Here is a 14,457-nt window from a genome sequence, read left to right as displayed (position 1 = left end):
TGGCCTCTTTGAAAAGAGGCCTATTGTCAGGGGAAATTATTAAATAAATGTCATTTTAAAAATTTTAAAAGAGTATGCACAAGTGTTACGCGTAAGCCAAATCGCGTATTACGAACAACCTCTAAATTGCCGAGTACAGGAGAAAAAAAATCGAAATTCAAAATGGCGGCCAAGCCCACGATGATAACTATCAAAAATCTTCGTTTTTCATTCAGCTATTGCAGCTCAATAAATCAATGAAATAATTTGAAATTAAAAGTAAACAAACCTTGAACCTTTCATGAATCCAAATAAATAAAAGTATTCATCTAAAGTGAAAATTACATTTCATAAAACGATTTCCAAACCAACCTAAAGTCAGTGTCTGCCAACTAAAAACTTCTCTGCGGGGTCACTGACAAGGAGTTACGACTTCAGACTTTAGATTCCAATTCTTGTATAGGCTGCAACTACACTGCCAAATGATCTGTATTACAAAGACTTCCAAATGGGTCCATAAGTTAAGAAAATGAGATTTTCTTATAGCACGGGGGTTCTGTTTTTAAAAACAAACTTCAAAATAAAATTGTTAATGAGCTTGTTACTTAAAATATCACTTAACATAATTCATTTATGATATAACACCCCTTTCTTGAATAAATGGCCTCTTAAAGTCTTTTATGTTTGCCGCAAGAAGGAAGAAAAATTTCATTTGACCCCCGATTTTTTCTCTCGTTTTCTAGCCATTTCCCGCTTGTTAGTGTAGAGACACAACTTTAATCCGGGGAAATGAAGCGTTTTCATTGGTCTAAAATCATGGATGGTCACGTGACCAGAATTTTTATCCAGGGAAATGCCGTGGCCGCAATGTTTTGCTTTAGTGAGATTGACCATTTTGTTGTTTAGATTTGAGCGGGCGAAATTTCTGTACACACCAAAAAATATGGCTTCGTTGGAATACCGGTTGAAACACTTGTGTATGAGAGAGAGCTTTTAATATTTAAATCAAAAACAGAACACACATAACGACCCTGTCAACGCACCAAACTTTACAAAAAGGACACGCCAGACAAACACACCTGCCTGACTGTCCGGTTTGTTGGCCAGGCAGGGTGTCATCACACCAAACAAACACACACAAGATTTTACCAAACTGTTTGATGATGCTGTAAGCCATCACCACACACATGCTAAAAATGTCTATAAAAAATTGTAGATATTTATCTTAACAAAATGTCGTCTGACTAAAACTAAAAGTGATACGTTCTTCTGTCTTAAAAGAAATCACAAAACATAAAATTCTGACTAAAGACCAAAATTCAGAAATTGATGATACTGCCATATTTTTTGTTTTCATTTTGAGACTACCATTTTAAACATTACGTCATTAGATTTAGAGCTCGTGTAATTTATCATTAAATGGATAAAAGTTTGTGGTGTAGCAATCCATTAAAAATGGTGGAATAAATTCAGTCTGCCGTGCCGGGTCAATCCTCTGAGCCTCCTAAAAGACAACAGACTCAGTTCATAAATTTATCCACTCATAACTGGTATGAAGATAACTTTTTTTCTTATTTTGTTTTTAATTTCAATTGTGATGGCAGTCCTTCTGAGATGATATCTTGGTGATATGCCGGGTGGTAAAATTATAAATATCTCCTAATCATAAAGTGATGTCATGCATAATTATGTTTTAATAATAAACCAGGCGGTGTCACCCGAACCCTATCGAACCAATTTACGAAAATTTTCCCGGTTCGATAGGTGTTCGATTGGGTTCGGTAATCGAACAGCTATCGTTCGATAGGGTTCGATTTAGTTCGATTAGTTCGATAATCGAACAGTTCGATTGACACCGCCTGGTAATAACTGGTAACATTATTAAATTTGAGATTATACTTACTTCCAGCAGACCATAAGTTGGTCTAATGTCGACATCCCTCTTCGATTCCGACACCCATTTTTTAGAAATAGGAATAATAGTAAGGTCAGAATCACTGATAGATAAAAGTTTTTTTCCTCTCTGGTCGCTATAAAGCAAAGAAATTTAGTTTCCGTAAGCAATTCCAGACCTTTCTACTAATCCTATTTCTAAAGAAGGGTGTTGAGATTAGAAGAGGGATGTTGACATTAGACCACATGACGGTAGCAAGATTATGTATCGGATATATTCTACGGCTACAGTTGCGGGGCTGCCCATACGGGTCGTCACCAAAGGCAACATGTCGTCTACTATGTGTATGTACTTTGCTCTGTTGTCTGTACGGGAAAAACACCAAACCACAAATTATTGTTTCAGCAAAAACAACAGCAGCATGATGTACAAGCACAGGAACTAAGCCTGCCTGTTTACACATCTGCATATGCTTATTAAAAAATGGCTTATATCTGAAATAAATTTGTTCTTTAAGTCTAGTCATAATTAGGGAGTGGGAGTGGGGCAAAAGTTGGACCCCCAAAATGGAACCCTTTGAAAAATGATTTTGGCCGGTCTAAGGGTCCTGGAGGGATGTACGTACGGTCGTAAGTTGGCCCAAATGAGCAACCAGAGTTGGCAAAATAGTTCGTTTCTAAGACGTCCTAATTTTGGTTAGGTTGCTGAGACAAAAGAAGAAGCTCGTTAATGATTTTAGTTCTAGTTCTATTAATTAATCACATAATACGCTATCGTACATTATGATGATATTTATAACGTATATTATCATGATAACAGATCGTGCAACAATATTCAGACAAAATAACTGTCAGAGAAGACATGCCAGGCTGATTCAATTTTGTCTAGATTCGCACTGTTTTGCTGTTGGACAAGAGAGTGTCAGACTAGTGAGATGTACCCGCAAGCCGAGCTGCTTAGTTGATTTATTTTGAAATTTTACTGCTTTGAATGGTCAGGCATTTGATGGCTATGCAAGTTTCCCTCCACTGATGCAAGTTAACTTCAATGTAGTCCTTTAAGCCAAAATAGCACTAGTACCATTTTGATAGCAAAACTGCATTTAGCTAAATGATATTGAGGCAATTAAGTGCCCCAATTTTTGTCTCTTTTGTCTCTTTCACCTTTGTTTTTGAATTAAAAATCTAAAACAAAAATGTGACTAAGCAAATTTCTAACATATGGCCTGAAAAGTATTACCTAGTCTTAATGACAGGATAAACTGATTAGCCGATTAATTTCTTACGCTTACTTACTTTTTATCTTTATTTTTTTAGCTATCTTGAGTAAGTTACGGTACGTTCAGCTTTGCCATGATCCAATGCAACCCAATAGCACTCATGATGGGGATACTCATAATACATCAAAAGAAGCGTATTCTGATGTACATTAACAAAATTGCTGTGTTGAAATTAAATTTGAAGTTATACCCGAAATCATGGTTTTTGACGTCATAACGAGTTGGACACACCGTAACTTGCCAGAGAAATTAAAACACCGTGTTTTTGTTGATAACTTTTGGAGTCAAAATGTTATTATGATTTGTAAAGGGCAGTTTTTGAGCAGTTACCATCATTTTGGGTCAATTTGATATGTGTATAACCAGTGTGGAAATGATGAAAATTCACGCTGAATTATTATTTTTTTAAACTGAGGTCTATCATAGATGCATAGACCATCTATGCCCAAAAAAGTTTCGCTTGCAAACAGCGTAGACCAGCCTTAGTTAAAACAAATAACAATTCTGCTTGGACTTTGAGCGACGTTGCAGCCCCCAGTTTTCTGCAAAAAAACTTATGTCCTGTTTGGACATGCCATAAGTTACATGAGTATACAGTAGGCTGGAGCAGCAAAAATAAGGTCATATTATAACTGTTGTTTTCCACCTTAAAAATGAAAACAATTCAATTTCCTAACCACTGTGTGGCTGGAAATGATTTTCTGAGGTATATTCTAACTGATATTTCTCAAAATTTCCTCCTAAATATGACAAGTCTTTCAATCCTAGGTAGCTCAAGTTATTTTGAACTCTAAATTGTAGGTTTGTGGCTCACAAGTTTTCTTAGAATCTCTAATTTTCTTTTTCATAACACAAAAAATATGACAACTTAAACTAAAACTTGAAAATAATGACAAGGTTTTTAGACATGATGTAAGAGGCTTATGGTACACAAGAAAAATATACCATGGGCGTCCAGCTCACACCCACCTCTCCCTCAACTGCCATATAACAATGTAGAGTGTAAATAGAATATAAAGCTTATTTTGAGCAACTTTTAGGCACGAGAGGATCAAATATCTCAACCCCCAAATCCCATAGGGTTTAATAAGTTGCAGAAGTAATTAAAGTACCTTCATACAAGCCATCGAAATTGAATCCTAATAAATCGCATAATCAATTGGTGATTACTACATCTAATAAGAAACCACTTTGTAACCCCCGGTTTTTCTATTTTGTTCAAATCTCAATTTTTTTCAAAAACACACAATCTACTGAACATTATGTTAAATATTGCAAATTTCAAATTATATTTCCTAGTAAAAGTATATATTTTTGAAATCGCCAAGCTTTAAGCTTTCCAAAGATGTAAAAATTACGTTTATACGACCTATCCATAAAAAGTTGAATTTTTTCTTCTTCATTTTTCTTCATGTTCTTTTCAAATTTCACGGAAAAAGCTAACAGTAAATTAATAAGCTCCTTCCTACCTTTCCAACGATACCAAACTTTTTAAGATTGAAGCATTGGTTGAGAAATAACAAGCAAGTCAAAATTTAGTGCACACTTATCGTGAATAGACTTTAATTATGGGGCTCCCCCAGGGGTTGGCGTGACACGTGAATGACCCTTTTTTCTGTCGTGAATACGTGAATTGGACTTTTTCGGCGCGTGAATACGTGAATCGAGATATCAGCGTGAACGTGAAAACGCTGTAAAATTTTCTTGCTCGCTTCGCTCGCATAATTTCCCATATCATATTGACGTATTGTCATTGTAGCGTTATTCAAAATAATCAAAACTTTATAAAGTTTAAAGATAAACAAATATTTTGTCCTTACTTTACTGAGGGCGCATTTTGTAATATTTAATGAAAACTTTTGTGATGCAAATACTGCATCTAACCAGAGCGTTTTGAGCCAAACAAAAGTCTAAATGAGAAAATTTTCTCCGTCGGCGCTACTGATGTAGTAGTCACTTATGTTGTTACTAAATGCAGTACACAAAATGATACCGCACTAACTTGGAGACAGGGAAGGGTATTTGTCCCTTCAATGAGTAGGTAATTCTAAAAAATCTTGTATGAATGCATCATCAAGCATTCAGAAAAAACTCTTGTGACGCCGATTCATGTACGACAGGTACTTCACTCGCCGTACCAGGTTTTTGCCAGTAAATAGTCAGTGTTGAATATAATCAAAGATTTTAAATGAATTTTGTGACCAAGATTGCATACTTGGGTAACAATAGCGTGTTAAGACCGTTTTCTCACCAATAAAAGAGCGAAAATTCGCTCGCGTTCTTCTTTCCAATTGATATTTCCTTCTATGAGACAAGGATCAAACTCTGGAATTTGCGCTCTGTGGTTGCACCATCTCTTTGAAGCCTGCGACTTTCCAGATCATGTTTTCGGCGGCGAACCTCGATTTGACATTTATTCTCAATTTAAAAGATTTTTATATGGGTCTGCGACGAAGAAAATTGGGCGGGAAATCCTTAAAGCTAAGGCTTAACTTTGCATTTGCCTTAAAAAGTAAATTCAGGCAGGGTTTATACCACCGTGTACGCCAGAGAGGTAGTACATCCCTGTCTCAGTACCCCGGTGGAACCTTTTCCCTCAGTGGGGATGAAAATTTCTATCGGAATCCCAATGGGGATAGAAACTCTATTGTTTCCAGCTCAAAAATTCCAGTGGGGATGGTTTGGGGCACCATTTTTTCCATTCAATTTTCAATGGGGATAAAACCCGAGCAATTTCCCAGTAGGGTTGAAATTGAAGGATTTTTTTTCTACCGGGAGCGTTTTTTTTCACCGGGGCGGCGGGGGGGGGGTCCACGGGTCTGTGGCACAGGGGTGTGTTAGTTCTTTCTAACTTTGGCGTGACAGACCTAAAAAATTGCCCTAAAGGGTCGACGCTATCGAAAATAAGATCACAAAACTGCAAAAACTTCATTTTGGCGAAAATGTTTGGTATAGAAGTCAAACAGCTTTAAAAGATGCCATAAAAATGCCATACTTAGCCCAATAAGGTCACAATCATTTAACAAAAGAATTAACAGCAAAATTATCACGTGAACGTGACAATGGGTTTTTTTGCGCGTGAATACGTGAATTGGCAAAAATCTGCACGTGAATACGTGAATTGAGGGTCGACTGGGGGGGGGGGGGCTCAATTATCGAAATAGGATGAAACCTTAGATGCATCCTATTGAGAGGAAGCAATGCATGGGAAAAGCTTTTTAAAAAAAGGTGACATATCATTTATTCAGACAAAGTAGATTTTTGCAAATTCTACTGATGTCATCAGAAAAATTGAAAAACATTGGAGATTACTTTTTCCCTGACTTCTCAAAAAGACAAAATATTGACTTTATTACAGGCATTTCTGAAATTATATCCTAATATACTTCTTTTGACGTATAAATAACCATGTCCGAGGCCCCCAGTTTGTTGCGCCAAACTTATGTCGTTTTTGGACATTAAATAAACATAAAATTTCTCAAGCCTGCTTATAGATCACATAGATGATACCTATGTGAACATAATATATATATAACTATGTATGCAGGCTTGAGAAAAATTTTTTTCTTGAACCAGGCAACTTTCTCTATCAGGAACAATTTACAGTTTTTCCCTACATTAGTCACAGCTCTTGAATAATCAAGGAAAATATTCCACTTTTTGTGTTTAGCACCTTTTAGGGACAGCAGAGCATGGCCAGGTTAAGTGAAACACTTCAAATGTTCACTTTCAATGCTTTATCTTTGTTAGTAAATGAACACTATAGGTAAAAAATAAAATCCTAAAGTGCTCCTAGGCTGAATAATTGAGACTTAAAATTTTTTCAAAAAATTAGCAAAGTCAGACTTTTACACTTGAAAAAAAACGCGAAAACTTCAACTAGGCCTAAACCCGTAATTGTGGATTATGGATTATGGAAAGTTTAGGATTCTAAGTTTTTTCACTATATATTTTCTACAAAATATCCTAAAATAAAGGCAAACTAAATTTCTTACCAATAAAATTGTCCAAATCTGTCTCCTGGTTCTTAGAGAATCTAGCTCTTAAGTAATCGATGTAAGCGTCATACTTGTGATAAGAATGAAGTATTCAATTTTTAATATACATCTTTTACACTCTGAAGTACTTATTACAAAGATACCACTAAAGAGTTGCTTTCAAAAGTATATACCATCATAAATTGAGGAAATTTCACAGCTTAAGGAAATAAATACAGTTGTTTTTACTCGATATTTCAGTAAACAAACATACTATAAGGAAAAGTATAGAGTTTTTGTAATCGTAAAAAAATGAAGTCGATTTCAAGGCTCTGGGATATGGCGCGCCAGAGCGGAAATAAATACTATCTTTTTAAAACATACTATCTTTTTTTTAAAACATACTATCTTCGTTTAAAACATACTATCTTTTTTAAAACATACTATTTTTTGCTTAAAAAATACTATTTTCGTTTAAAACATAGTATCTTTAAAAAATAATACTATTTTTACTATCTTTCATACTATCTTTTTAAAACAATACTATCTTTGTTGTAAACATACTATCTTCGTTTAAAAAATACTATCTTTTAAAAAAAATACTATCTTTTTAAAAAATACTATCTTTTTTCGAATATAGGTTGCCTCGATTATTCAAATTTGTGTAATTTTCATTTTGAGGGGCGTGTAATGGGTGTTGGTTTTTCGTGTTTATTTTATATGGCCTCATCCGCCCACATGCAGGACCAACATAACAAGATGGCTTCCGGCTCCCTACTCCATTTAAAGCAGCTTTCAGGCATTTACACCATAATCAATAGAAGAAAAAAAGGACATGACCACATAACATTGAGATCAAAACCAAAACAGTGGTGTTTTCACCAAATTTAGGTGTTTTCACCACATTTAGGACTTTCTGTTCCGCCATTTCCATATAAAGCATGTTGTTCTTTCCATCCAGCAAGCATGGTCCCGCCCATTGAGTTTCAAGCCGAAGGCTAGAGGTCAATCTCCTTGGTAGGATTTGAAGCCAAACAAATCCTACCAAAGTTGCGCGGCCTTGAGCGATCCGCCTGGTTTTTACACAAATGACAGATTGACACTAAAATTTACCCCTTAATTTTGAAAAATATATCACTCGAAAACAAAGGAATTGCTAGATTCAATCCGTCATCAAAAATACGTCGCATATTTTAAGGCTTCAATTTTTCTTGCCTGAGAAAGGTTAGAGATTGACCTCTAGCCCTTCGGGCTTGAAACTCAATGGTCCCGCCGTCCCACCATGCGCGGGTCATGCATGCAAACTTTAAAATGAGCGAGGCAAGACGTGCCAACCTCGTTTCCAGACTGTTTTCGAAAAGATAGTATCGTTTTAAAATAGATAGTATTGTTTAAAAAAAGATAGTATCATTACAAAAGATAGTATGTTTTTAAACGAAGATAGTATGTTTTAAACGAGAATAGTATTTTTTCAAACGGAAATAGTATTTTTTCAACGAAAATAATATTTTTTGAACGAAAATAGTATGTTTTAATCGAAAATAGTATTTTCTAAAAAAGATAGTATGTTTTAAACGAAAATAGTATGTTTTAATCGAAAATAGTATTTTTTTAAAAAGATAGTATGTTTTAAACGAAGATAGTATTGTTTTAAAGAGATAGTATTTATTTCCGCTTTGGCGCGCCATACTGGGAAGTCAGAGCAAATTACATTCTTAGCATAAAAATCGAATCTAAATAAAGAAATTGTCTTTAAGAAGATAAAACACTGATTCAAGAAATTGCTTCGTCGCCCCTTGCTTCTGTCTTTCTCTTTTAATGAAACCATTGTTTGATTTTTAGTAATGGTTTACAGCAACTTCAATGCCATCCTTGAATTTGACTCCGAAAGTTGTCGTGAAGTATGTTCTTTATAATTTATATCTTTCAGCGGTTTCTCGCATTGACTATTCATTGAACATTAACACCTCCTGTTTCAATTCCATTTCCGCTCGGCTGCTTTGAAGCCCTGACTTTTAATATACGTGATTGAAAATATTTTAATACATTTTTTCTCAATTTTTTTAAGAGTAATTTCATCGTGGTTACTGATGTGAATGTTGATGGCAACTTTTTGATCCACCATTTCATATCCCATTTTACTAAAAGTAAGTGAGTTCTTTTTCGAGATTCTATTATTTTGGTAACCTTTTTAATTTCAAAGTTTTTTGTATAAGTTATCAGGGTCCCCTAAAATGTTTTAATTTTGATCCCTTCTATTCTTTGCTTTACTGATGGATGTCAGCGGATATTGTGTCCATTCCACGTAACGCCCTGCAGGCGACCATCCCAGGGGGGGGGTACTAGGGTTGCGAGCTGACGGGGGATGCCGCCCGACTTTCGAACTTTGGACCCTTACCGGGACTAAAAAGGAGAAAACAAAGGAAAATTTTGGGAATTTTACGACCCTTAGCGGGTCAAATTTGACCAATTTTGACCAAATTTCGATCTCAGGGGGTAAAAAGTTGAAATTTTCCTATTTTTCTAACCCTTAGTGGGACTGAAATTTGATTTTCTGATTTTTCCGACCCTTAGCGGGACTTTGGCTAAGTCCAAAAAAAGGTATCCTTAAGGGCGGCACATACCGTACCCTCCATTTGCCTAAGTAACCCCCCCCCCCCGGGGCGACCATTAACATCTAAATGAAAAAGGAAACTATTCATCTCTCTGAAATTACTCTTTGTCTTTGAAATAAAAGGTAATGGGAGCATCTCAATCCTTGGCATGGCACAAACTCAAACACATTACTCGAGCGCTACTCACAAATTGGTTAGTAATTTGTATCAAAAATGTTCTGCTATTTTCTAAGAATATTCTATAATTTTGATATTTTGAATAAGTGTAAAGTTATCTGAAAAGAAGTTTAGACCTGCTAAGGTTTAAACATCTAAGGCTTAGGTCTGCTAAATTTGTATCATGATCAAAAGCTTCTTTTTTTTTTCATTTCAGACATCCTTCTCTACTGATTTCAATGATATATCTCCTTCTTTTAGGGAGTAAACTTGCAACAATTATTGAAAGATGGCAGATTGAAGTTCATAGACGGCCTCCAATATGTTTGTGATGCCTTTACAGATAAAACTAATGAACGGTTCGTGTCGGAAACCTTTAGCTTTTGATGGGTAAATTTTGAACAAGCGCTCCCTAACACCTCTTGTGCCAGTGATATAATGGTCAAAGGTTTTCTTTAAGCTCGCTTTCTTGGATGGGGTAGAAAAAAGAGGACACAAGCAAAGTGTTTTTAATTATAGTTGAATGGACCCATTTTTTCCTCTGAATGGCAATGACAGTATAATGAGTAATTCTTAATGCAATTATTTCAGTTCGCCGTTGAAAGATTTAACAGTAATAGTAGACGAAGCAATAACAAGCACATCGACGCATCAGAATGGACATTTGTTTGTCATAGATGATCTGACTGCCCTCCTCAACATTGGATGCTCCACTCAAAACGTTTTCGATTTTGTTCATCACTGCAAAGTGATGTCCGAGAAACATGTAAGTCTTAGTAAGCTTTAGTTAAATCGTATGAATATCGTTAAAAATTGTAGACTCCATAACCACCGCCCTGTCCCCATTCTAAGCGAGAATATACCCGATTTACAGTGCAATTTTGAGCTTCTTATTCAAATAAGAACATCACAGACAGCAACGACAGCAGTCAATATTAAGCAGATATTCGATATTCGATATCCGATTTTCACGTTGAATACATGATTTATCGTTCATCAACTTAGCAGAAATTAATTTCCCCTATTTCGTTCAGTCTTTCTCCTTTTTATGACGTTTTGCTTAGAGGTGGACGATAAACAAAATAATTGTCACTTTAGAACATCTCATTCTTATTGTTGAGTCACGCTGACATGGAAGATGATGAATACGCCGTGCTCTCGTCAAGACTTCAACAATATGCTTCTCTACACATCAATGCCCAAGCATTGAGAACGGGTTACAGTAAAGATCTTTCAGGAGAGGTGATTTATGTTTTCTCATTTGATTACTTTCATAATCAGTATCCTTATAGTTCTTTACATTTATTTATGGGGCAGCTTCATTAGCCTCATGGCTGCTTGGCCAATACTTCGGAGTTAGACTGTTGGATTTTTGCACCCTTGTTACCAAGGGAAAATTTGTTTGCGAAGTTTTTTTGATAATGTCTCAGCTTTTTTGGTTGAAAACTGCTTTTTGGTGGGTGGCACAGAAAATGCTGCGGAGGTTAATGATGTGAGATTGGGAGCGTTTTGATGCGCCTTCTCTTTTGGTGACCTTTAAAAATGACCGAATGTCGTCACCATGTAGTTGGACCGTTGTTTCTTTTCACTGTTTCCCTATGTTTAAAATTATTTTAAGCAATGTTAAGGTAACTTAAAAGGTGTTTGACTGTTGAAATACTTTTAATGTTTTCTTTTTCTACACTATTAGATGCAAGTGTATAATTTCAAAAACCCATACGCGACGTCGAAGAAGGTGTTACACTTCAAACTGATGGATCGAGACATGCGGACTTTTGCACCTGGCACATCGAGTGCTGTGCTTTGAACATCAAGTTTGTTTGCTACAGGTAACCTATCGTTGATTTGTCCATTTATCTCTAGACATCGTTTCGTCGCATCACTTCTAAAACATTAAACATAGCAAGAATGTGAGGGCTATTTTTTTCTTCGGGTGAACATTTCGGCAATACAACACTTCTTAAGATAACTAAGACGAACGAACGGAAGGGAAATGAAAGAATGTTGGTCATTTGAAGAATAGTTTCCATAATATCATACCAAATCTTTATAAAATACTAGGAAATGCTTGAAAAAATATTTTCAAAAAGTTTCAATGGAATGATATGGACATATTTTGCAGACCACATTAACGTCATTTTTAAAGCGATATATACCGGCCAAAAACTTTTAAGTATCTTTGATTAAAAATGAATTTCGAAATCCTTCTTTTTATCTTTTCCCTGATATCAGGGGCTCTTACGCACAAGAACTGAAAAACACAAACCACGTAGTCGTAGCAGTTAGTAAAGGAGGTATTTTGTTTTGAACAACGATTCTTCCTCTTTATGTTATCATAACTTCCCACCACATTGGTGTATACAGTAACTACTCTTTGTTTCGTTCAATTCAGTTCAGTATATATTCGATGAAAACGCTCCCTTTCTCAGCAAAAAATGATCATTCATTCATTCAGCTTATTTAAATTTTGACCTATTAAACATTATGAACTATCAAGTTTTTCCAACCATTCTCCTCCTCATTTACACGACGAAAGGTAATTGATAATAAGGGCGTTCTATTTCATTGGTTATACTTGTGCTTGGTAGTCCAGTCTTTTCATTTAAGATCAATTAGTTTTAAAACCATTGCCGATTGCGTCTCCGCGTCACTTATCACCGTATTATTATTTTCACGAACTTGATGAAACACGTAACTGATTACTAATTAGTTAATGCATGCTCTCATGGTGTACGCCAAACAACTTTCAAGTATATTTGTTCATACACTCGTTTTATTTCTTCTTTTACAGGACGGACCATATGGAATGCACGACAGATGCCGTTAGAAGAATCCCCACGAAACGATCAAACAGTGGAAAACATGAAACGCACGAATGGCAATGAGGATGAACGAGCCTTGATGTTGAGAGATACTGTTAAAGAACTTGTCCTCCAAAAAATTAGGCTGTCTTCGCAGAAATATGGCGAACAAAAAGAGCTGTGTGGTACTTTTCGTCGTTTGAAAAGACGCTTGCAAGAAATTGAAAATGATAAAATGGCGGGAAAATGTCGCTCACAGATATGCGTGTGGAGAGGTCGTTGACTCGTTGACACTCTTTGGATCCTGCTTTTTAAAGAGACAATACCCTGTTATCCTTTTATATAGAAGTACAGATTGTATATACTTCATTTCTTCTCTAAAAATTAATTTTTCAAGAAAAGTTCAAACTGTCAGGATAGCAGGATTGAAATTACCAAGGTAGTCGATCGTTCGGAGCAATAGAAAAGTCATTTCTATCTTTGAATATTTTGTTCAAATTGTGAAATCCCTCGGTTTTTTATGAGGTACTGCATCATTTCGCCGAATTTCTACTATATTTAGCCGTTTAAGTGCCGATTGTTCCATTTCGATGTCTGATATATTTTGACATCGCCAGTCATGTTCAATACAAAGTTGGTGGGCATTTATTCTGTATTCAATTTCAACAGTAGAAATAGGATTTGGTATTTTTCACTGAGGCAAAAAATGCCAAAACTTGACAAAAATCATAGCTTTGTCAAACCTTAACAGATTTTTTTTCACCCTGGCAAACCTTCCCTTAACCCAGTCTATGTTCGTCTAGAAAAAGAAAGTCGAGACCCAAAAGACAAAACCAAAATTTGAAGAAAAAAATTCTGCCATGATATAATAGCCGTGGTATATCAGGAATTATTCAACAAAACTTATTGAATATATGTTTTATTATATACCCAGAGGCAAAAACAAAACATAAATTATGTCAACAGTCGAACGTTTCACTTAAAACACTTCCCATAATCGAACACGTTCGAATGTTTTTCTTTTTTTCGTAAAATTTGTTCATAAAATTGACAATAGATTTATTTTAATGAATTTCTTTGATAACAACAAGAGCGACAAAAAAATCAAACTTTGAAGGCAAAATTTGAAAAAAAATTCTACCGTGGTATAATTGCCATGGTATATCAGCCCGGGGGGTAACAAATTGAACATTTACAAGAATTTTTGTCATTGGATTGGTCGTTAACTATTCAAACAAAAACATTTATTATATTTTTCCAAAGAACGCGTCATCTCTATTGTTTTGAATAACCAATTATGTGAGCATCTTGTAAAAACTTCAATATAACTGGCCCGGGGGCACTCATATGATCTGGCCTACGTCATGTGCCGCGCTTAAGGGTGGGGTTTTTCAGCATCCCAAAATGTAATGTAAGGGTGTGTTTCTGTGAGATTGCTCTGCAAGGGTCGAATTTTGAAACAAATTCAAAGTAATTGATAAAAAGAAAGGTTTTTACTTCTCGCTTGTTTGAACAAGTTTCTATTGTCTGATAATTATAGTGCACTATAAGGGTTGGGTAAATCAAGAGAAAATTTACTGAAAGGGTACTTTTTCAGCCATATTGAACTGCACTGTTAGGGTACAGTTTTGAAAATCAGATTTTACGCGGCATATACCGTCGTTTCGAAATCGAGTGACCCCCGGGTATATCAGGAATTTGGGCACATTATTCAATGGCTGTTTTTGCCTACATGTACTTTTATGAATAACTTTTA

At 35.5% G+C, this 14,457-nt stretch overlaps 1 protein-coding gene across 1 annotated transcript; it reads left to right on the top strand.

The window, feature by feature from the left end:
• The first annotated feature begins 1,412 nt into the window (after positions 1–1,412).
• On the top strand, positions 1,413–11,730 carry LOC136799524 (elongator complex protein 6-like). Its single transcript, XM_067056237.1, has 8 exons — positions 1,413–1,529; positions 8,972–9,030; positions 9,198–9,276; positions 9,867–9,937; positions 10,162–10,259; positions 10,492–10,666; positions 10,999–11,142; positions 11,591–11,730. The coding sequence occupies exons 2-8, from the start codon at positions 8,974–8,976 to the stop codon at positions 11,705–11,707; spliced, it is 741 nt and encodes a 246-aa protein (XP_066912338.1). The 5' UTR covers positions 1,413–1,529; positions 8,972–8,973; the 3' UTR covers positions 11,708–11,730.
• The last annotated feature ends 2,727 nt before the right edge of the window (positions 11,731–14,457 follow it).

This window comes from Clytia hemisphaerica, unplaced genomic scaffold (genome assembly GCF_902728285.1).
Source record: "Clytia hemisphaerica strain Z4C2 unplaced genomic scaffold, Clytia hemisphaerica genome assembly, whole genome shotgun sequence".
NCBI classification, from domain to species: domain Eukaryota; kingdom Metazoa; phylum Cnidaria; class Hydrozoa; order Leptothecata; family Clytiidae; genus Clytia; species Clytia hemisphaerica.
The sequence above is the reverse complement of the archived record's forward strand: the minus strand, read 5'-3'. Positions and strand labels throughout refer to the sequence as shown.